Genomic DNA, 21470 nt, shown 5'->3' with positions numbered 1-21470 from the left:
ATGCTGGGGGAAGATGGAAAGAAACAAGCTCATCTGACAGATTGATCTTTCTTTCTGAAAAAGAAGAAGTTTGACTTGAGGAAAGAAATACCATAACTAATATGCAAACAGAGTAACATCAACTCAAGGCTCAGTTAGCTGAGCTCTCTCCCCACAGCAGCATACAGACACCAACAAGCCTACTTCATATCTATTCTCTACATTACTCCTTAATCCCACCAGCTTCTCATTCTCACTGTTATCACTTCTAAATGCTCAAAATTCATCCTTTTCATCTAATAAGCCTGACTGAAGTGTATTCAGCATCAGCRTAAAGCTGCAGTTCTGGCAAGTTTGCCATGGAACCAGAGCTGTGGAAATACCATCTACCCACATCCCTAAACAGTATTTTGTGTATGAAAGTGTCAGCTGTTCAGAGCATCTCTGCTAAGCCTAGTTCTTTGCACAGTGACTTGTCCTCTTTGCATGGTGACTTGTCCTCATCTTCCAGGAAAGCACTATTCCTGTCTGACCTATGGGACACAGCTCTGCTACAAAGCAGAGGGAGCTAGCCCTATTTGGATCAAAGGCTCCAAATTCCTATACCTGAAGCAAACAACTCACAGCAGTGAGTGTAATATTTAAAACACAATCTGTTAAACTGTTTAAAAACAAGATAAGTCAATTGAGTTTTCACTGCAATATTTTATTTGGGAATTTACATATACACAGGATCAAGTGGACTGAGGAAGTCTGACTTCTTGTTCACATTGATGAATTTAAGCAGTTGTGTTCTACTGAAGATGAGAAAAGAAATCTGAACAATCCACTTTTTATGCCTAGATTAAAAATGTCAAAAGCTAACTGGAAACAGGTACCGGCATTATGCAGGAACAAAAAAATATGAAAAAGTATAAATTAGGATGTCATAGTCATTTTAAAAGTGTAAGAAAACTTGCAGTGGGCTCTCAGCCCTTGATAAGTTAACTCTTGGTTAGTTTGTTAAAAGTTTTTAAATACATCAATACCACAGATTAGACAGAAAAGCCACTCTGAAGTGCAAGTTTCACATTCCAAACAGCTTGCCCCCACACTGTGCGAGAATCCTGCTTGCTCATGGGGGGAGGGAGGTGGTCTTCAAAATGACTTTGGTTCCAATGAAGGTTGCGAGCCAAGCACAGTGAGGCCTCAGCTCGGGAGAACTCCACTGAAGGGAAGAGGTAGCAAGGCTTGCTTGCCCCTGGGTTTGAGTTAAAATCCAGTTCCTCAGCACCAAGATTTCCACCTCTCTGCTAACCAAAACCCCTACTAATACTACAGTTTAAGTGATTCTTAAAAGGCCTGAAAGTACAGGCAGTATTAAGTCCAGATTTCCCAAGTTCTTCAGTCACACCTCTGCTAAGGTACCCAGCAGGACATTAAGTGCTACCCAGAAGCATTAGTGGAGGTTTGTGCAAGGAGAGGGTCCACCCCAGGAGTGTGCATTGACTGTGCTAAATACAAGGGAGCTCATGTTCTGGTCACTGAGGTTTCACCATGTTTGACAGTAAAAAGGCAGAGATGGGTCTCAGTTATGGAAAGAGGTTCAGGCTAGACAGCCAGAAAGAAAAACCCTGAATGTCTCATGGAGCAGTTTTGAAGAATAGAACAGAAGGCAAAAAACGGTCACAATGCAAGGGATTATTTCCACATCTGAGTGCTGAGGGACTGATTGCTTCCCTGGGTACTTCCTCCGCCCATTGACTGTCCATATCCCATCATGCCATTAGCTCCATAGAAGTTCATCCCAGCCATCTGCTGGGTCATCTGAGAAGGGGAGAGGAGACAAGTCAAGCTATGTCAGGGAAGCTATGCCAGGTCAAGACAATCAGCTTAAATAAAACTTTCTGCCCAATGTATTACAGAAAAAACAAGTTCAGCTCTAGCATGACAACCTACCTTACACAAATGCAGATAGATGCTACTTTAATGTAGTGTCCCCATGTCAATCCAGTTCATGGGGAACTATGGCTTTTATATAGGACACAACTGTTGCTTCCTGGCTACAAGGCTTGCCATCGCCAACAGCCAATTGGCTCAGTTTCTTAAACTGAGTGAGAGTTAAGCTTTCATATTTCAATTTATCCCTTGTTGCACTAGGATCATCATCTGRAAGTTAAGGCTTGCTCTGGTTTAAGTCTACCTGCCAAGCTGAGGGAGTGCTCCATTTCAGCTGATGCTACACTGATTACTACACTGATTATGTTCTCCATGAAGCACATCAAGACCTCTGAACCAGTTACTGCTTTGCAGTCCCTCAGTCCACGTGCAGAATCAGTGGGCCTCACCCAGCCTCAGAAGAAAGTTCATAAAAGCACTAGAACTGCTGACCAACAGGCTAGATTTAATCACATGTGCCTCCCCCCTCCCACCTTTGGCCCAGCAGAAGACAACACCTCACCTGGGCAATGTTCCACTGAAGCTGCTGTGCTGGCTGCACACTGTAAACTGGCTGTGGAACTGCTGCCATGCCAGCTACATAGCCAGTCTGCTGCGCAGCCATCATCCCGTTGGGTACACCAATGACAGCTGCCTGCATGTTACCCACATATCCAGCTGGTATGGCCATGGGAGTCACCATCCCTGCAGCTCCAGGCTGGGCCACCATTCCCACYGATGGTGCCATCATGCCTCCAATCATGCTGCTAGAGGGGGGTACTCCTGGAAAGCTAGTATATGCTGCTGCAGGATATGCCATCTGAGCTGGGGCCATGAACATTGCTCCTAAAAAGTAGAAAGGCAGAGAATGGAAGAACTGTTGCATTCATCATTAAGGGCTGAAATGCTGCCCTTCGGTTCAGAGACTATCACAGCGCTCACTTGACTCTGACATCCTGACTGGAGCTGCTTATCATGCTCCTAGCCAGTCTTCAAGAAGGACCACCTACATTCCTACATCTTCTCTTGCCAGCTATCAATTCAGTACTCTCAGCACAAGCTGCCCACTGATTAGCATACTGTCCTTCAAGTGCTCTTTTCTGATATCTGTTACCTTGTGCAGGCAGCTGAGGTGTTTGAGAGCCATACAGGGAAAGGATGGAGTCTTTAGAGAGCTGCTTCTTCCCTGCTTCCTCCCCTTTGCCTCCTGGCTCAGGGAAGAGATTCAAGTTTTCAGGAACAGAACCAGCACTTCCAGATGTTGGCATAGAACCAGAGACCTGAGATAGAGACAGCACAAGGGCAACAGAAGCATTCAGCACTAAGGGAAGACATGCAGAGCTTCTCCCCATCCTTGCCCAGGCACCAAGCTAAGCTTTGGCAAGCACTGCTATGGCCTGCTTACCTTTCTGGAGTCAGAGTYTGATCCCACTGATGCAAAGAGATCAAGATCCTTCTCTAAACTGCTAGGCCTACCATTTGGAACAGTGGTTGTCACAGGAGCGTCTGAGAAGGACAAAGCCACAACAAATGTTTCACTCAAATGCCCCCAGACTGACAGACAGCCTCTTTGCTAGTTTAGCAATTCATACATATGCCACTCAACCCAGTGACCTAACCTGTTCCCTACTTCAGCCAATGCATATTTTCCAGCTCTTTGCTCTCCCTTCTGGCTCTGAACTAAGTCCTTTCCTGTACCAAGGAAGTGCACTGCACCACATACGACCTATTAATCTCACATCAGCCAAAAGCCAGTGTCTGGAGGCCACTATAARCACTCCTGCAGTACTGTAGCACCACCACTGCACTAGCATAAAGGAAAACTGACATTTCTGCTGCAGTGCTGAGAGCTGTGCTTGGGTTGCACTGGAGTAGTTTAAACAAAACACTAGTATTCCTGTCAGATGTCATCCACTTGTCATGGAGAATAAACACTAAAAGCTCACTGAATTCATAAGATCAAAGACTGTGTACAAAGTCATTGTAATGGGTACAATAAGGTTGGAAAGGCTCTTACCAAGTCCTAGCAAGTCCATTACCGGTTCAGTAGATTTAGGAGAACTTTTTCTAGACAGCTGCGTTTCTTCTTTCTTTTGAGGCTAAGGCAAAAAAAGAGGTCTTATTCATGTTTTGGTTCTACTGATATTTTAGAGGCTATAAGGGTTTATGCTCTCCTTAAGATCTGGGGTGGGTTTGGGTTTTCTTCCTTTCTTCAGTGGACGTAAGTGCTTTAAGAGTAAACAGTTTCAGAGCAAGTACTAAAAAAAATTGTTTTACTATTCCATTGGGTTGGAACCATTTGTCAAGTTCAAGCTAATCAAAACTAGGAAARGCTGATCTAAACTAAGAAAAAAACAGCTTGGATTAGACAACTGAACAGYTGTTAGCTAGATTCCAACCAACTCTGAACTGCAAGGCAGGCTGCTTACTAAGCAGGTGCTTAGTATCTRATTGAATAGTGGAGGGGAAAAAGCTACCACCATTTGTGTGATTCAGCGCATCCACTGCTATAACTGAGGCCAGGAAAAAAAAAAAAAAAAAAACACTTTTGTATCAATCTGGGCTACCTCCATTCTGCTTGAGAGAAGTCTCTACAACTGATCTGTGACCATGCCTTTCAATCTTACCATTTTCACTTTCTCAAAGATAATAGGTTCCAGTTTTCTTTCTGATACTGGCTCATTACTCTTCTTCCATTTGTCATCCTTTTCTTTCTGTAAAATAGAAAAAGAGGTCAAATCTCATGAGAGAAAGTTTATACAGAGCTTCACATGATGCTGCTACTAAACAAAAGCTTCAAAATCATTTGTTCACGTTTCAAACTCCTAGCAAACTACCTGTCCTGCAGCACAGATATACCTAAAGACCAGTATTTGAAATTAATGCTGCTCTGAGTAGGAAGTTGGACAAGACGATCATCTGAAGTCCCTTCTGATWTAAATTACAAAACAACTAAATCTCTTCAACCTTGGAAAGGAGATTAATCACTACTCAAACATTTAAAACTATTTTCGTAGTATCACAGCTTACTCAAACAGACCTAAACTTATAATTTAACAGACATTTAAGCTTCTACAGAAGTAAGTTATTAGAAACTAACCCTAAACACATTGATGTCAATACTCCGGTCCATATATTTCTTCTTTTCATATTTATCACGAATGAAGCCCTCCACAGCTCTGCAAGAAGCTTGTTAAAGACAAATGATTCAAGAATGGAAGACTTATGTATCCACATGTCAAATACTACAAGGTACAGGGTATAACTAAACTAACAGTCTGATGAGCTCTTCTAGCACTAACTTTCTGAATTACTTCAGTGTTTGATCCACCTACTGTAGCTACTCAACGGTTGCTTCTTTATGGCTRTTCCAAGCATGATGGTGTTATAAAGAAAGTGTTAAAATCAGAGCTTAATTTCTACTATGCTCTTTCCTTTAATGTATATTTACTTTGACCATTACTTAAGAGCATACATTTCAGTGGCCTAGTCACATACAGTAAGAGGCAAYAGTCAGAGGCAATTGTTCCTATGCATGCAAGAGCACCTCATCCAGCAGCTCAATAAGACATAGGAGCACCTCATCTTTGCAGTTTCTTTAGGTCCATATCACTACAATCATGTTGCACCAGGCATCTAGAAACCCTTCAGCAAGTAAGGGAAAAAATTATAGCTTTGTTTCAGAAGTACTGAACCTTTCTATCTGTGATCACTGAGAATTTCAAATACTCAGCACTTGAAAGTCAACTCTATTTGCCACAGAACTGATAGTGCATCTCACACAATAGCTCCATATTGTAACAGTCAAGCTCCAGTTCTCCACCCTGAAAGCTTGGAAGCAATCCTTTCAGCTCTCTTCTACTTAGTTCAGTAGGCAGTCTGAAGCAATGCTCAGATGGTGCCTAGCTAGGAACTTATTTTCCACAGCTGATGCACAGGTACATGAAGATAACCCTCCTATGCAAGGAGGGCAGCAACTAAGCAACTAGATGAAAAGCTTCCATATTCCCCCAGTAGCAAAGGAAGAAAGGATGCTGATCTGTTTGAGGTCGCCTGAAGTTCTCTGGCAGGTAGGCTTCATAAAGACGATTTGCTTTCCCATTTCCCATCTCCTGCATGCACTGCAATACAAAAGAATTCTTAAGCCTTTTGTTTTCAAAGATATTAAAGCTCTTTTATACATACTAACATGCAAGGCTACCAAGAGTCTGTGTTAGCTGGGAGGCATGTAGACTTTTGAAGTCTGTCCTGTAGATGAAACATTCTTCTGGTACAAGTCTACCCCTTAAATTAAGGCATTAGATTCAGGCCTCTAAATAGCCAGAAGACTTCATGTCCCTTATTAGACAAGTATTTTCATTTTCAGATTAACATTGAGAATAACTGGTACACTGCAGCTTTTATATAAAGCAGTTCTTCGTACTCAGAAGACTGACTGTTTTTACTTGGAAGACCAAGTGCAATTTGCAGATTAACATTTTCTATAGGCATTCTCTTTGGACTTTGCCTTCTAGTGAGTTCATTTTCAAAAGTTACTAGGGCTCCTTAGCTTTTTACATGCCTAATACGTAATCTTCAGGCCTCTTTTCATGGCTGCGCTTCACTGGCCATGGCATATCAACCCCCTGTTTGATTATCAAGCTAAAGAGAAGTTTGGAAACTTCTTAAAGAAGAATCTTCTCTAGCTTTGCAAAGGAAGTTAAGAGTTACAGATTAGTTCAAGCCTTTCCAGCAGTAATACAGCTACTTATAGAAACATGAAATTTGACTAGCTTGGCATCCCTGATCAACTGCTGTGATCTCCCTGTGCAATTAGCCAACTCTGAGCATTACAGCACAGCATTTATACAAAGTCAAGGCAAATCCTGCATTAGCAACCTCATATCACTTTGGAAGTCCAGAATTTTTCTTCCAGAAATCCCAAGAGGTACRCAGCAGCTCAAGCAACAGCAGCCTTCAGCACTTTTACAGAATCTTGCCAAAAACTTGTCTTTACCCACTGATGTTTGACATTTTGACAATCATGACTTTCCTCCAAAATCAGCTCTACAAGAGCAACAATACTGTTTGTTCTCTATCTGTATTACCTGTATCTGTTCTTGTGTCCACTGGTCAAGATTGACTGATTTTACTCTGGATATATGAACTCCTAGATTCCTGTGGATCCCCGCACAACGGATACAGATGAATACACCAATATTCCAGGATGCCCATCGAGGCCCTGCAAAAGGGACACAAGTGTTTAATACCAGCAGGTCAATCTGTAGTTACCTTGAACAACTGAGAAACTATACCAAGTGAACTGGGGCTGGATACTTTACATTTTCATTCAGATTAGAACTTGGAATTGGACATCAAAGCGCTTTTACAGATAGTATAATCACTGTGAGACTAGAAGTAGCATTTTTATTCCTTCCCTCTTCCATTTTGAGCTCTGTGTAAGACAATTCTAGGGGAAAAGGGAAGAAAAATCATTCAGAACACTCAAGAATCTGCAAAATTCCAATATTCTTGCTTAGAGAGACTTAAGTCATCACAAGTCCGTTTTTTCTGCTTCAAAAATGGACGTTTTATCTTTCCACTGTGATAGTACTATCCAAGAATCAGCTTCAAAATATTTGCTACTGCTCAAGGACAAGTAGCATAACACTCAGCATTTGACAAGAGGACAGCATCACCAAGTCTTCTCTTTTAATCTCAAGCAGGAAGTAAGCTAAGTAAGGAGAGCAGCACCAACACTTAAAGTTCAATAGTCTAATTGCCAAAAATCCTCATGGAACTGAACTCCAGGTTGTGATCCTGAGATAAGACAAACAGTTCACTCTTCAGTTTCTACAGCTCTAATCAAATCCACAGTTTGCATGCAGCTTTCAAACAGGCAGGAGAGCATCAACGTGTGGAAGACAGGAGATCATGCCAGGAAAAAAAAACCACAAGGGAAAAGATCAACAAGCTTAGGTTTTTCTTTTTTAAATACTCACTGCAAACAATTCAGGAATGCGTTACCAGTGGACGGCAGGGCTCCACAGACCCCCAAAGGCATCCAATGTCATTCTCACTGCTCATAGCCCCCCACCCTGGCCAGGGCCATCACAGCTCCAGACATCAAAACCCTCTACTACTGAAAGAAGAACAGCTTTGGAAGTAGTTCTCTGCAGCATAAAACAAGCATGTTTTAAAACTACATAATCTGACTAGAGCTCCCAGGCAGCTGCATATTTAATGTAGCCAGCTTMTATCATAGCTTGGATTTTGCTGTTCATGTTTACCTAGGCTGAAAGCTGTTAACTGGCCAAACAGTATTAGTCAGAGCTAAACTATACCCTGAATAAAAGAATTGATAGCCCAGCTCTGGAGCAAAATATCTTGCTTTAATTAGCCCTTCACTGGAGAGCTAAGTGCTCCATCTCCTTCCATCTCTCCAAGAGGCTTGAGGTATACTTTTTGGGTACTGCTTGAAGTCAAGCTTCCTTGCTCAAGTACCATATTGGCACTACTGTTTTCAACAGCATAACTTAAGTAGAATAAACCATACTAGCCTTTTTATAGGGCTTACAGGCATTACTGCAGAGGAAGGCAAAGAGCTGTCGTTCTGTCTCATCTTGCCATAGTTAAAATAGAAAGCCTCAAAGCAAATGAGATTGCAGTAGGAAGGGGAGGAGGGGGAATATGTAATTCCAAAGCCCTAAAAAAGCAGCACTGTACTTGAATTTCCTAGACAAGCTAGATGCTTTTTAAACGGTTAACTCCTGTTTACCAGGAGAGTCCAGAGTATCCTGAGGAATTTTAGTGCTAATAAGGCAGCAGCTCATGGTCACTGTAAGTCTGGGCGGGTTACTAATCAGAAAGTTTTGTTTTCCTCCAGTCTCTTTAGAGAGCCAACTGACATTCAGGGTCAGCAATATTTCCCCAAGCCCCTACATAATAGGGCATGTTCCCTTCCAGAGTAAAGGCATGCAACCTCTAACTTACCCTCAGAAGTATCTATTGCAACCAAAGTAAAAATGCTATTTATGGTTCAAAAACTCTAAGTTTTCTAGCCTGTCCCGCCATTGCTTTCTACTTCTTCCCTGAAAGATGTGGCCCTTTAAAATAATAGTTTTAAGTCRTTCAAAGTCACATCCCAGCTTATGAACAGCTCTTGTGGAAGACCTTAATTGAAACATACTTTTGACTATATCTCAGTTCCTGTATTACACCTAGCAAACTAAGAAGCAATGACTCAAAGCAGAGGCCAACACTTTAGCAGCACCTCAGTAGTCTGGTCAAAATGGTTCGTTCAAAAATGTTATGTCTGCAGCACATCTAAGATGGAGCTAGGAATCCTGACCCTCCCTTTGAGACTGAAGGTATATTTGGAAGAGGATGCCCCAAAGTAAATCATTCTTAACAGTTCCTGAAGGCTATGATTTAAAAGACTGCTGGTAGGATTAAGCATGAGATTCAAGGTTAGATTTAAACTCTAGGCTATATTTAGCTAACTATTAATCCTTTTAGTCCTATGAAGGCTAGATACTACATCAGGGTTGTAGTAATCAGCTCACTAGTTCGTCACGTGTGCTAGTTAGAGCCACTGCAACCACCCACCTTGCAATGACAGAGAGCAGAGTGACTCATTTGCAGTAGTGTTATGCTTGCCTTCRCTTAGCATTACTTCATTTATGGTGCAGGATCTGAAATGGTAAGGGCTGAATATCAAAGTAACARCTGATTAACAGTGGATCCAAGCTCCAGAAGATGCTAGTACTGAAGGATGTTTCACCATGCTAATGAAAATTTTAAAAGTTAACACAGGCCTTCAAAAAAAATTCTTCTAGCAGCTAGCATTTGGTTTAGTGATAAGAGCAGATACTGTACAACCAAACATGGTTCTTTTACTAATGCTTATTTCACTCAGGGTTTGGGGGGGTACTTGCAGTGCAAAAAAGCATCATGAAAATGACTTCAGAAAGCAGGCTAGAAAGAGATCAGAAGTAAGGGTTTGATTTTATTGTCTGGAGAGCCAGGAGGAACCCACTTATCCCAGAAGTTCAGCACCCTGCTCACCAATGCAGCAGCGATTCTACAGACATATAAGCAGGACACTTGAAGAGACTAAAATACTGCATAAAATTTGCAAGTCTTTAACCAACTCTGGTTGTATAAGGCCCATGAATTCAAGTCTAGCTCTGAGCACTCCATTCTTTTGGTTAGAAAATAGTACTTTCTTCAGCCTTCTTAGAGTCCTGTTTTCTGTTAGGACTGTGATAATCCTCAAAGAGAAACAAGATACAGCTACAGTCCTTGAAAGTGAAAGGAGATTAAGATAAGCAGCCACACTACAGAACTGTTTGCCTAGACAGCAGTGCAGGGTTGACACAACAAGACTCAAAACAGGAGAGAAAAGAGCAGTCTGAAGAGGCAGCAACTGGCAGAACAAGCAGTAGCTCATGAATAGCTATGCAAGGCAAATTTAGTTTGTCCAACTGAAGCAGATACCATAGAACTTTGTCCTAATTAAAATCATTTGACTCCCTGGGCAGTGAGGAACATTGCAGAAATAGTACCTTTTGCTAGAAGGGCCATCCCAAGCAAGACCGCCCATTTGGTGCGGGCTGCCACTGAGAAAGCACAGGCCAAAGCCCAGATGTCCAGGTAAAGCTAGGTGAGATGCAACAAGCAGAGGCACCAGCCCAAGCACATGCACCCTCTTAGCAGGCCTCCAACTTTGATAGCATCCAGAGCCCCTGACCATTATGCCAAAACATTTTTTACTATTTCATGCCTTATGAGAAAGGCCAAAAAACTCAGTTTTGTGAGCAGTGGGAGACAACTTTTGATGCAAATGTAAACAAGCCTTGTACTTCCTTCTTTTAAGGCCCCAATTAAGGAACTTGCACCAGAAACTGCAGGAGGAAGTGCCCCAGGGAAAGTCTAGCACAGAACTCTGTACAGTAGTTTCCCCCCACACCGATTCACATGCTATTTTCAAGGCAACTGACCTGCAAAAAGCCCCAGGTAAAAGTATTTACAGAAATGAGTTCAGTCACATGTTATAGGCKTTAACTTCCAAAGAGCTAAACTGAGTTTAAGGGTGTACAGAAGTTAGTGACCAAGCATTGACAGAAGACAATGCTTTTTGTTCCCTTTTTTTAAATAAAAGTTGAAGGAACAATTTCCAGAAAGAAAACCTGCTCCCATATCAGTAAGTTGCTTTAAAGAACACCACTGTAGCACTTGCCAGCATAGCTAACAAATTGCTGTGCAGCACTAGCTTTGCCTGCAGCCTTGGCACCCACCTCAACACTTCCCACCAGTCACTTGCAAGAGGGCACAGGGTGCCTAAGGAGGGGGCACTTTACTCTCTGGGTTCAGTGACTCATGCAGKCCTTGGCCCTTCTTTGCAAAGGGTTTTACAACAAGGCTAACAAATGTTTGTCTTGTTAAACTACCAGAGAAACGTGAAAGAAAATGGTCTTTGCATGAATACTCTCACTAATGTTATAAAAATAGTTCCCTCTAGGTTGGCATCATCACAGCCACCAGATGGCTTTAGAACTTAAGACCTAAACRAAAACTCACTCTCCATATGCAAAATTGTAAGTGTGCTGCAGTCACAACCAGCATTAGGAATGCAATCCTGATGCTACAGTCACTTTTTCAGTATTACAGCTAATTTTAACATCCATGGGAAGCAAGTTACTTGGCACTTACTAGAACTGGGCATAGCTCGTTCAGTTCCCATTAATCATATCTCATGCCCTTCTACATTGCCTCATACATGCATAAATCCCTTCCAGAGGATGCCTGCTGTTGAGAGGTGAACAAGAAATTAAAGAAAGCAACAGTTTTGAATAAAAGCAGGATACTAACCAAAACTGATTTAAGAGCCCAACTATGCACTCCATTCTGGCAGCATATTAAGGCTACATCAGAGTGCCTTTGTGATATATTCCTAGCCTGGGGATGGTTGCAGGAAGATCTCCAGCTTAAAACACATCTACTGCCCAGASAGCTGTCGTATGAGAAAGTCATACTGAATACCTGCCACTGTATTTGTAAGCAGGGATGCACCACCATCCAGAAGTGACTGGAAAGCTGTATGCAAGAAATGCATCTAATGAGTTAGCAGTTCCATGGAACTGTTTCACAGCCTGTTTTATAACCCACTGTGTCAAAATAAACATTGCATACCAAGCTGGTCATACCAGCATAAGTCAGCAGCTAAGTCTGAATCACTAATGCCTACAAGAACTGCCTAAACAATCTGCCCTTACTAAAAAGGCTCCCAATGCTATTTAAAATCCAAGTACAGCATGGCTAGTATAATGCACAACCCATTTCAGTTACTTGCTGAAAGTAGTCCCCTCCCCCCCGAGACTTTTTAATCAAGGAAACCCAAAGGGATTCACTCCTCACCCTTAACTCAGGCACTGCATTTTGGCTCAAGGTACTCATGGAAGCTTCTTCTATAACAACCCTGCAGAAGGCATTTAAAAATAAAATAGAAATTGGCTGCAAAGCCACTGTTCTTTTGAGAAGGGGGATGGGAAAAAAAGAGATGCTTTCATAGACAGGAAGGAGCACGCTTTGCTATTCAACGCCTAATGAAATAATCTTAGGGCATGCAATTGTTTCGCTTGCGGGCTCCCTGCCTGCCAGTACTCCAGCAAAAGCCCAGCTGTAAGGGGCAGTGTGCCTGCTCAGCCCATTGATCACAGCAAACACTACTACATGTGTTCAATTAAGGCACTGTACAACCACCTCCCTCACAGCATTCACAGGGGAAAGGGATGGGGGAAACTCTGTATAGTGGGACAATCCCAGCAAGATGACATTCATGTCTGCTCATACAAGCTACCACGAACTTAGAAATTTCTTAAGAAAATTTTTCCTCAGAGGCACATGAAGAAATAGCCAAGTATCCAAGAGCTTCCTCTGACTTGCTGTTTCCTTATTCTGGAAAGGGATTGCTTAATGACTTACTGAAACTCATCCCATTCACAGAACTATGACAAAGTGTGTTACAAAACAGCTTCCTCTGCTCTTCATGGTCCGTTCCACAGCAGGGTGTTCAGATTACTGCAGGAAAACAAGGTAAGGTCTACTAGTGAGCTAGAAGGACAGTTAAATTCAACTTCTTAAGATGTTTAAATTACACTATTTAGTTATTAATGCACGTCAATCGATAGATGAGCATGCATCACTAAGCGGGGTTCGTGCTCCCATTTCTGAGGTTTATGAAGCACTGGCTACTATTAACACCTGCCACCGTACTAGTATCACACAAAGCTGCTCCTGTCTCCCCAGGAAGCCATTAGAACCTAATCAAACAGGCAGGCTAAAGCCAAAAACCCTGCTTTGAAGGGGATTCTGAGAGTGATATATGCTAAGTAGTTTAGTAGTACAAAAGCTCAACTTAAAGGCCACCCTTCAAAAAAGAGGGTAAGATGGGTTTTTTCAGTAGAAGTCTGCTGTAGTAACTATAGGCCTTATCCATTCTGGGCAGAGAGTCAGATGCACCTGCTGGGTTTCAGAATTTTGTTAGACATTGAGCTCTGCCTYAAATTTCTTCTTAGCTATGTTATCAGCAACCAGTATACTCTCTCCTGCATCAAATATACATTTGCTACAGGTATCCTACTAGCCAACCGGTGTGACCCCATTTTCCCCTCAGGAAGAGCCTATAAATCTTCAAGAGTTCACCAGAAAAAAAACCCAAAAACATAACACTGAGTGCCTGGAGCTCTTCAGGGCAGGTGCACAGCAGAATTTGACATAGTATTCCCAGAATAACAGATCAAACTGTGGAGCAGTGTATAACCTTGCAGAAGAAATCAAAGCAAGTCTTAGCATTGTCACCGACACGTCCTTTGAAGTGCTGTGACGATGCTAAGGCAGACAGAGCAGCTTGGAGGAAATTAAAATAGGTGCTGTGAACAGCAGGGTGGGTCCTTTCTTGTGGTTTAAGAAAGTGATGTCTATTACTCCGGTAAACAACCGGAAAGTGACACTACAGGAATCTGTGCAAGACAACTGGTTAACRTTACCAATATGGCAACATATCCTAAAAATCCTCAAACCCATCAAGTTTCATTACCCCACATATCTTCTGTAGGTGCCAGCACAGCAAAGYGTCCCAGGGTACAGATGGTCAGTATCCAAGGTAAGGATTTTAGTGTTCCAGGGACTAGATAATTGATGTCTAGTCACTAGGTTTTGGCCAAAACTGCACCGAAGTCTAGTACTAGAAGAGTTGCTGTTGTAAAGGCAACAGCTTTACCTCAAACAGGCCTGAAACTTCACAAAATGCAGAAGGCTTGTGTAATTTATGCTATGAACTTGTTAGCAAGCATCAAGAACTGCCAGCACCCATCGAGGCTAATAGCATTTATGACAGAGGCATGAGATCTGAAGTATCTGGTCTGAGTTGAAAGACATACTGATGAAGTTTTATACTGAGTACAATGAACAGTTGTAAACTCTATTTCATCCTTCACCTCTAATTGTCTACCAAAGCTTCCAAGTCAGTCAAGCAAAGCCTTAAACCATGCAGAATACAAGATCAATGCTAACTCAATCGAATCATGGCTGCTGTGACAGGCCAGACTATCAGAAGCCTGCAGCATTGCAGAGAAGTGCTGAAACAAAACACTTGTACTGTTAAAGTATATAATTCCTTTAAGGCTTCCATGGAGGAAAAAAAAAAGACATGCTATACAGCAAGTCAGGTACCAGACTCTACCATGCACTTCTGGCTGACAGTACAGGAAGGGAGGTTCTTTTGCTTACTGTGTCTGACTACATGTCCATTCTGAGAGCAAATCTATGGCATGATATTCTTCAGAAACTTCTACATACATAGCCAGTTTTCTAGGGAATAAGCCTGTCTGAGAAAGACATACTCATGGGCAAAGACTAAAACATCATTCCTGTGTCCATATCCAAGCACAAATAGAACAGCAGGTTGGAAGTTGACAGTGCAATATTTCAGACCATCAGAATTCAACTTAGAAATTCTACACCAGCAAATCTGTTACAAGATGTTTACTCAAGCACCCTTAACTTGTCACAGCTTTATTATTATTTGCTCCCTACCTTCCAACATCTGTTGAGATATGTAGCAGTAATTAACCTCCTGATGTAGCTCCTAACATACAAGGGAGTCTCACCTTCTGCCAGGCTCAGAATCTTAAATATCTAGAGTCAGCAATGAAGTACTTTAGATATTTCAGTTCCCCAAAAAAGATTTGACATTAGTAATGATAGGGCATAATCTAGCCAACAAGGAAAGGCATGCATTTTCAAAAATAGAGGCAAGTAGTTTAGCAAGTCACTCTGAAAGGCAGAATTTAGCACAGGTAAATCTAGCTTTGCAGCCAGAGAAAAAACTTTTTTCCAAGACAAATTGTTAGAAGTGCAATCTTCTTCTGTCCCAGATTTCCAGAATAGTGATCAACCTGAAGGAGACTGAAGTTATTCTCAATTCTCTAGTTGGTTCTGATAACCTACTTGTATTTTGAAAGATGAATTACCCTTAAACTGCAGAGGTACCTTCTAGAGACAGTGGCACAAAAGTTTCTGAATGTGTTTGATGCCTTATGTAATTTACCTGGCAGTTACTATAGGAACAAATTCCTATTAAAGCTGAACTATGGTTTAAGAACTGCATGGCATTTTGGACACTTAATTTACATCCTTTGCTCTCAGCCAGGTTGGTGCACTATTGCTCCCCATTTCACAGGTAGGGAATAGTCCATGTAACTGGTATAGAYGAGCAGCAACATTGAAGTGCAGATTCTTTGCCAAGATGCCCTCTACTCAGAGGATTATCTTTGTTATCTATTTCTGTCAGATGCAGAGACATGCATCTGTGTACATGACTCGGAGCTCTTCCAGACTCAGCTCTGCACATCTTTTAAAGAAAACCTTCCAAGAACCCCTGGTAAGTGCAAACTAATTCCAGAATAAGTTGCCATTTGAAAAAAAMTGATTTCTTTTCCTAGTTTTTCAGTTTGAAAATGTGCAATTACAACAACCTACCTACTTCCAGGAGGTGRATGTAGAGCTGGGCTCCCAGACAGAGCTGCCTTTCCTCCCAGCTAGTGTAACACTGTCAAAGAGCTACCAAAACTTCTGAGATAAAGAACACTCTACAGAATAAAGCAATTCTAACAGGAAAAGTTCATTTGTGTGAGCATTTATACACACTCAAAACTAATGCTGCTTTATTGCACAAGAAAATGTTCCTTTCAGCCCTGGCTTTAGAATAGCCAAAGAGCACAAAAGGAAGAGATAAGAGTATAGCAGTCATTAAGATAACTGCAGAATATTGTTACAGCAGCTAAGAATTAAAATAAGTATACATATATGTATGCATCCCTTCTAGAAAGCTTGCCTTATGCAAACAGAACTTTCTCCATTGCAGGATTTTACTGTGGCAAACCGAGAAAGTTGTCCTACAACTTTGATGTTTGAAGCTTACAGTGGTGTATACTGTTTGCCTGCAGTATCCACTGCTTAGTTTTCTATAATGCTCATTTTTTCTACATGTAGTTGTTATGGGTAGTTATTTAAAAGTTGCTCTACACACAGCTTTTACTGAGAAGTTCTACTGCGACTCAATATTCTTCTCAGGTAACGGAGTTCAGACAGAACAGACAACTGAATATTGGTAGCATGCTTTTATATTAACTGGTTTGTTAGAGTTAATACTAGTTTGGCTTGACTAAATTAACTACTTCATTTTATTGGAGGCCAGTCTTCTTTCACTGCAGCTACTCTACCAAGCTTCTTACCCTGCTCTTCCAGTTCTAGCCTAACAGCTTACCCCATCTAACCACCTCTTAACAGGCATTCACAAAGTTCTACCCCTCCCTCAGAAAGGAGGGTTGAAGAATTAGATCAGGGTTTGTGTAAAGCAAACACTTTTCCAACCAACCACTAGAGTTAAAAAAAAAAAAGGGGGGGGTCGATTTCAGCACAGGACCCACAGTTCTCACAAGACACAAGGGAAGAGAGGAAGAGTCAGACAAACCAGGAGCAAAGGGCAACCTTAAACTGATGCACAGATAGAGCAGTCATCACTGGGTACTCCCTGTGGAGGGACTTGCAGCTCCAACGTCAACGAAACTGGATCCAAGGAGCCTGTTGGATAATAGGAGTGGAAGAGCAGAGGGGAAGAGYAGGGGAGAAGGAGAAAATCAAGTAGAACAGCTGTATGTTATACAAGTTCAAAGAGCTTTAGAGTAAGAAACAGAAGAATCCAGCTAACTGTTACTCAGCACAAGCCATTTACCATCCATTGGATGTCATCTGAACATCTAGGTTAAGTCCAACTTACAGAGATTACAACACATTCTTCCCGCRCCAACTTTGTGGTTTCAGATTCATTCCAATGTTCAGTACCAGTTTATTTTCTGTCAGAGATGGAATATGATTAGTCTGCTTGACAATCCTGCTGTCTAACATGCAGACCACAACAGCAACAACTACCCTGAAGGCCCTTTGCCACARGAGAAATCCACAGATAGAAAAGATCCAATTCTCATCTATTCTTCAATAGATTTTAAGACCTTTTATGTAAATAATTCTTACAGCAAAGGCATTCAAGTAAAAAAGACTGTGATAATTCATCACTCTAGCTTTCAGAGAAGACATCCACCCTACTACCTTACCCACGTTAGGTAGTCCTCAGGGTAGAGCACTGTCATTGCAGGTCATGCAGTGCTGCAGATACTCCATGCTGGATCATTGCTTTCATCATTAATATTGTACTGAGAAAGCATTCAGAGTGGGATGCAAAACGCTGGGACAGGTAACCTCTGRGAGTTCTTGCAAGGTGGTATCTGCTATTGTATTTGTGCCTAACACTGCTAGCGTACACCCTGAAAAGTTGTCACTGAGATTCCAAGTTACAGCTTTGTTCTAGTAATGAGGACCCTCTTATATCCTGAACTTCTCACTCTCAAGCATAATTGCCAGAAAGCAGTCTAGGCATGCTTGTCCCACTTTGATCACTCAGTTTGCCCACAGTTTTTGACAAAAACTTTGCAATGCAAAGAAGTAGGCTAGAGCTCTCTCCCAACTTCCTCCAAAATAAGACTAAGCACAACGCAATGTTTATTGCGGAAACAGAACCCACCTCAAGCATTCTTTCCCACAGTTTATCATCTCCTCCCCAAAACAACTAAAATCATGGGAATAAATAGTTGTCTAGAGAACCACAGGGGGAAAGCCATCCCTTTTGCAAGACTCCCATGAGGCTGTTTGTGCTCTAAATGAAGAAACACGCAAAGAGGGATTTCTAGTTAGCTCAGTTGGTTAGAGTGCGCTGCTGCTAATGCCAAGGTCATGGGTTCAACCCCCGTACGGGGCTATGTTGAGGGTTAGACTAGATGTTCTCCAGAGGTCCCTTCCAACCTTACCATTCTATGATTCTACGAAAGCTCCTGAAACAATCATTGGCTCCAATAGTTTAAGGGTAAAGGCCTAGGAGACAACTATGTGCTCTCTGAAAGTTAGTTATTCGAATACAGGACAGAAGAGGGGAAAAAACAGTATTTACACTACAAGGCCTGCCATACCTCTAAGAGGCCAGTGAGAGGACATGCCGATCAACACTAGCAGTGCCACACTGCTGTCCCTAATAGGGACATACCAACACAACCAGTACTCTCCTAGCAAGTATCTTGGAGAAGCTTGTTTCCCCTCCCCCCCTTTATCATCCTTAAGGAGAGACAAGCTGGATTAGGAATCACTTCTATACACTGCCCAAAAGTAATTGATAATAAGAACACAGAAGCAGAACACTTGCACTCTAAATAAGCACTATGGTAAGTACAGAAAGAGACCAAGGAGGTTAGATACTCAGTTTATCAACACAGCACAGCCAGCAAGATAAGGTTAGGCCTCGCTCTGGGATGAWTATAAACAGTAGCCAGCACCAGGAAAGTGATGTTCCTGACAATTATGCTTTCACCCTAACGCTGAGAATTTCTGTAGAGGAGTGAAATCAGATGGGTACATGCTAGGACTGCAGCTGACATCAACAGGTATTACAATCTCATTTAGTTCTGTATATAGAAGTAGAAAAAATACAGTAATGAAACCCAGCAAGTAGCTAGGTCATTGGGAACAGGCATAATGGAAGTGTGGGTGGCATCTGAACAGTCTCTGCTTATGTGTCATGCCAGCATTGAAAAGCTCAGATCAAGCACCAAAGAAAACCTATAGAATTCAGTAACATGGGATAGATGATCAAAGCCAGCATTCTATTGCAACTGCGTCCTGATAGTAAGAACCTGACACCTTGTCCAGCACCTCTTTCTTCAGCTCTGCTGCAGCTCATGCAAAAATGCTTAAAAAGTTGAGCCTAAGCTGGCTGACAAAGAAAGGAGCTGGCATAAAAAAATACCACCAACAACCCCCTCAATATCATTTACTAACAGTGACCAGATTTCAGTGGTGATCTTGGTAAGTTACTATTTACAAAGARTCATCTGCATCAGCAAACAAGCAGATGAAAATCCTACTCTAGTTTTGAGCATACAGCAACAGTCTGCATCTGAAAAGTTAAGCTTCTGCAAGAAGTGAGTGAAGATGTTTTTAAGTATTCTTTATCAAACTCACTAGTACAGACAGATTTGCAGCTGGCTAAAAACAAAAAAAAACAGTCAGCTCTACAGAAGAGTAGCTAATTATTTCAGCTAGTGCTGGAAGTGCTGAAAGAAGCCCTCTGGAGTTGGCAAATACTCATTAGCAGACTTGCATAAAGTTTGTTATTGAAAAGCTGTATATCAAATAAAATGAGCTTTATGCCACACAAGTATGCTTGGGGCTCATTTCCGTACAGAAAGTATTTTCAGTTGCTTTCAGTAGCAAAGARAACTAGCATCAAGCCTTTCTTGTCACTGCTGCAACTCAGTTCCAGTGATCAACTGGAAGAACATCCCATCAAGTCACACTACAGAAATGCATCCAAACATGGTAGTTTGACTAGCACCAGTTACAGATTAACAGATTAATACTACCAGTCAGATATCTAGTACTTGGTTAGTGTTTACACTTCTATAGCCAAGAACTCAAATATATTCTTTTCAAGAATCAAAGTTCACAGTTCCACATATCACTCATTAGTATAGCAGACAGTTACTTCACCAGATTACCACATACAGCTCTGTACAATAGAAGACTACTCTTCATGACTGACCTAAGGTATATCCCTACCTATAAGCAGCTTCCAGCTTTGGCAGCAAAGCTTAACCACAGAATCAGATTTTCTGCACAACAATTGGACTACTATACTTCCAAAATACACTATATGCAGAACAAGATTAAAAAAAACATACCAAAACAGGAATCATGCTCAGGATTTGTTGCTATACTGTGTAAATTAATACCTCATGTCACAAAAGACGGTTGTTTTTGCCCTTGCTTTTGCATTAGGAGAGGGAAAGAGAACTGCAAGCAAGAGGACATTCTGCTCTGCACTATCAATACCTTGTTCAGCCTACATGGTCAGCCAAAGCCCAGTGTGAAATGCTTCTCTCAACTGTGCCATCTCCAAAATACAAAAGGTCGTTACTGTGAGGTTACTATGTTATGCTGCAGGTTAGCATATAGACAATAGCAAGAATTAGAACTACTTTTCTAGCGTGGATGAAGGTTAATTCTTAATGGTATCATTTTAAATGATGCTCAGCAGTGCTCTCTGCAGTTTTTAGAGGTCATACTGAGATGGCTTTACAGAAAGACACAGAAGGACTTTCCCCAAATTCAGTTATTCTGGCTATTGGGAAACAAGCCTTGAGCTCAGACCTCCAAACACTTAGAATAGCTCATTAAAATAGAACCCTAAATAAGCAAGGAATAACCTTAACCCTTTGCTAAGGAAAAGCAAAGCCTTTCACAGCAGCAAGCTACAGGAAGGTATCTATACAGTAGGGGCATTTAATTGCTTTATTTCATCTTCTAGGAATCAGGTATTTAAATCTACCTTCCTCTCCTTCCATATTCTTCCTCAGTTCTTTTTGAGAAGTAAGAATCACAGTAAGCCTTCAGCTGATTCAATGGTAAATAAAAAAGGAAGCACAGGAGGGCAAAAGAAAGGCAATTCCTCCAGCAATACTTAGTTCCAGAACTAAGTCACATTTGCTTTGTTCACATGTTGCCCTTCCAACACACTACCACTCTGACCCTCCACGCATGATCCACTGCTGCTATCACAGCTCCAGCTGAGAGGATATTACTCCTCGGCCGGAGCATCCTCCAAAATTACACAACACCAGGCTTCGCTGGAAGACCGGTTCACACACACGACTCGAGCATTTGCCCACTGACATTTCCAAACGAGCCACAGCTCAGTCAGGAAGTCAGTGACATTTCAGACAGCTCCCGGGTGGTTTTACTCGTCCCTCCAGCCCAGCAGAGCCGGGTTTCCCAAGGAACCGGGACGCGGTCGAGAGCCAGAAGCGGCTCCGCTGTGGGACACGCCGGATGCCGCAGCAGGGCCAGCTCCGAGGGAAGCTCGGCTGCAAACTAAGCGTTTTTGGCGTTTTAAACCCCAGCTGCCTTCGACAGAGCCGGAAACCGTC

At 41.9% G+C, this 21470-nt stretch overlaps 1 protein-coding gene across 1 annotated transcript; it reads right to left on the bottom strand.

Annotated features, from left to right (window-relative positions):
• Positions 1-664: 664 nt before the first annotated feature.
• On the bottom strand, positions 665-7962 carry SMAP2 (small ArfGAP2). The gene is made up of 10 exons (XM_085306745.1): positions 7956-7962; positions 6984-7117; positions 5932-6017; positions 4997-5075; positions 4524-4610; positions 3914-3995; positions 3302-3402; positions 3011-3176; positions 2420-2742; positions 665-1785 (listed from the first exon to the last, which is right to left on the bottom strand). Exons 1-10 carry the CDS (start codon positions 7960-7962, stop codon positions 1660-1662), a joined length of 1191 nt encoding a protein of 396 aa, XP_085162871.1. The 3' UTR covers positions 665-1659.
• Between the last annotated feature and the right edge of the window lie 13508 nt (positions 7963-21470).

The sequence above is a fragment of the Rhea americana genome, unplaced genomic scaffold (assembly GCF_003343005.1).
Source record: "Rhea americana isolate MKP2758 unplaced genomic scaffold, rheAme1 scaffold_246, whole genome shotgun sequence".
NCBI lineage: Eukaryota > Metazoa > Chordata > Aves > Rheiformes > Rheidae > Rhea > Rhea americana.
Note: the sequence above shows the minus strand (reverse complement) of the source record. Positions and strands in the feature narration are given on the sequence as shown.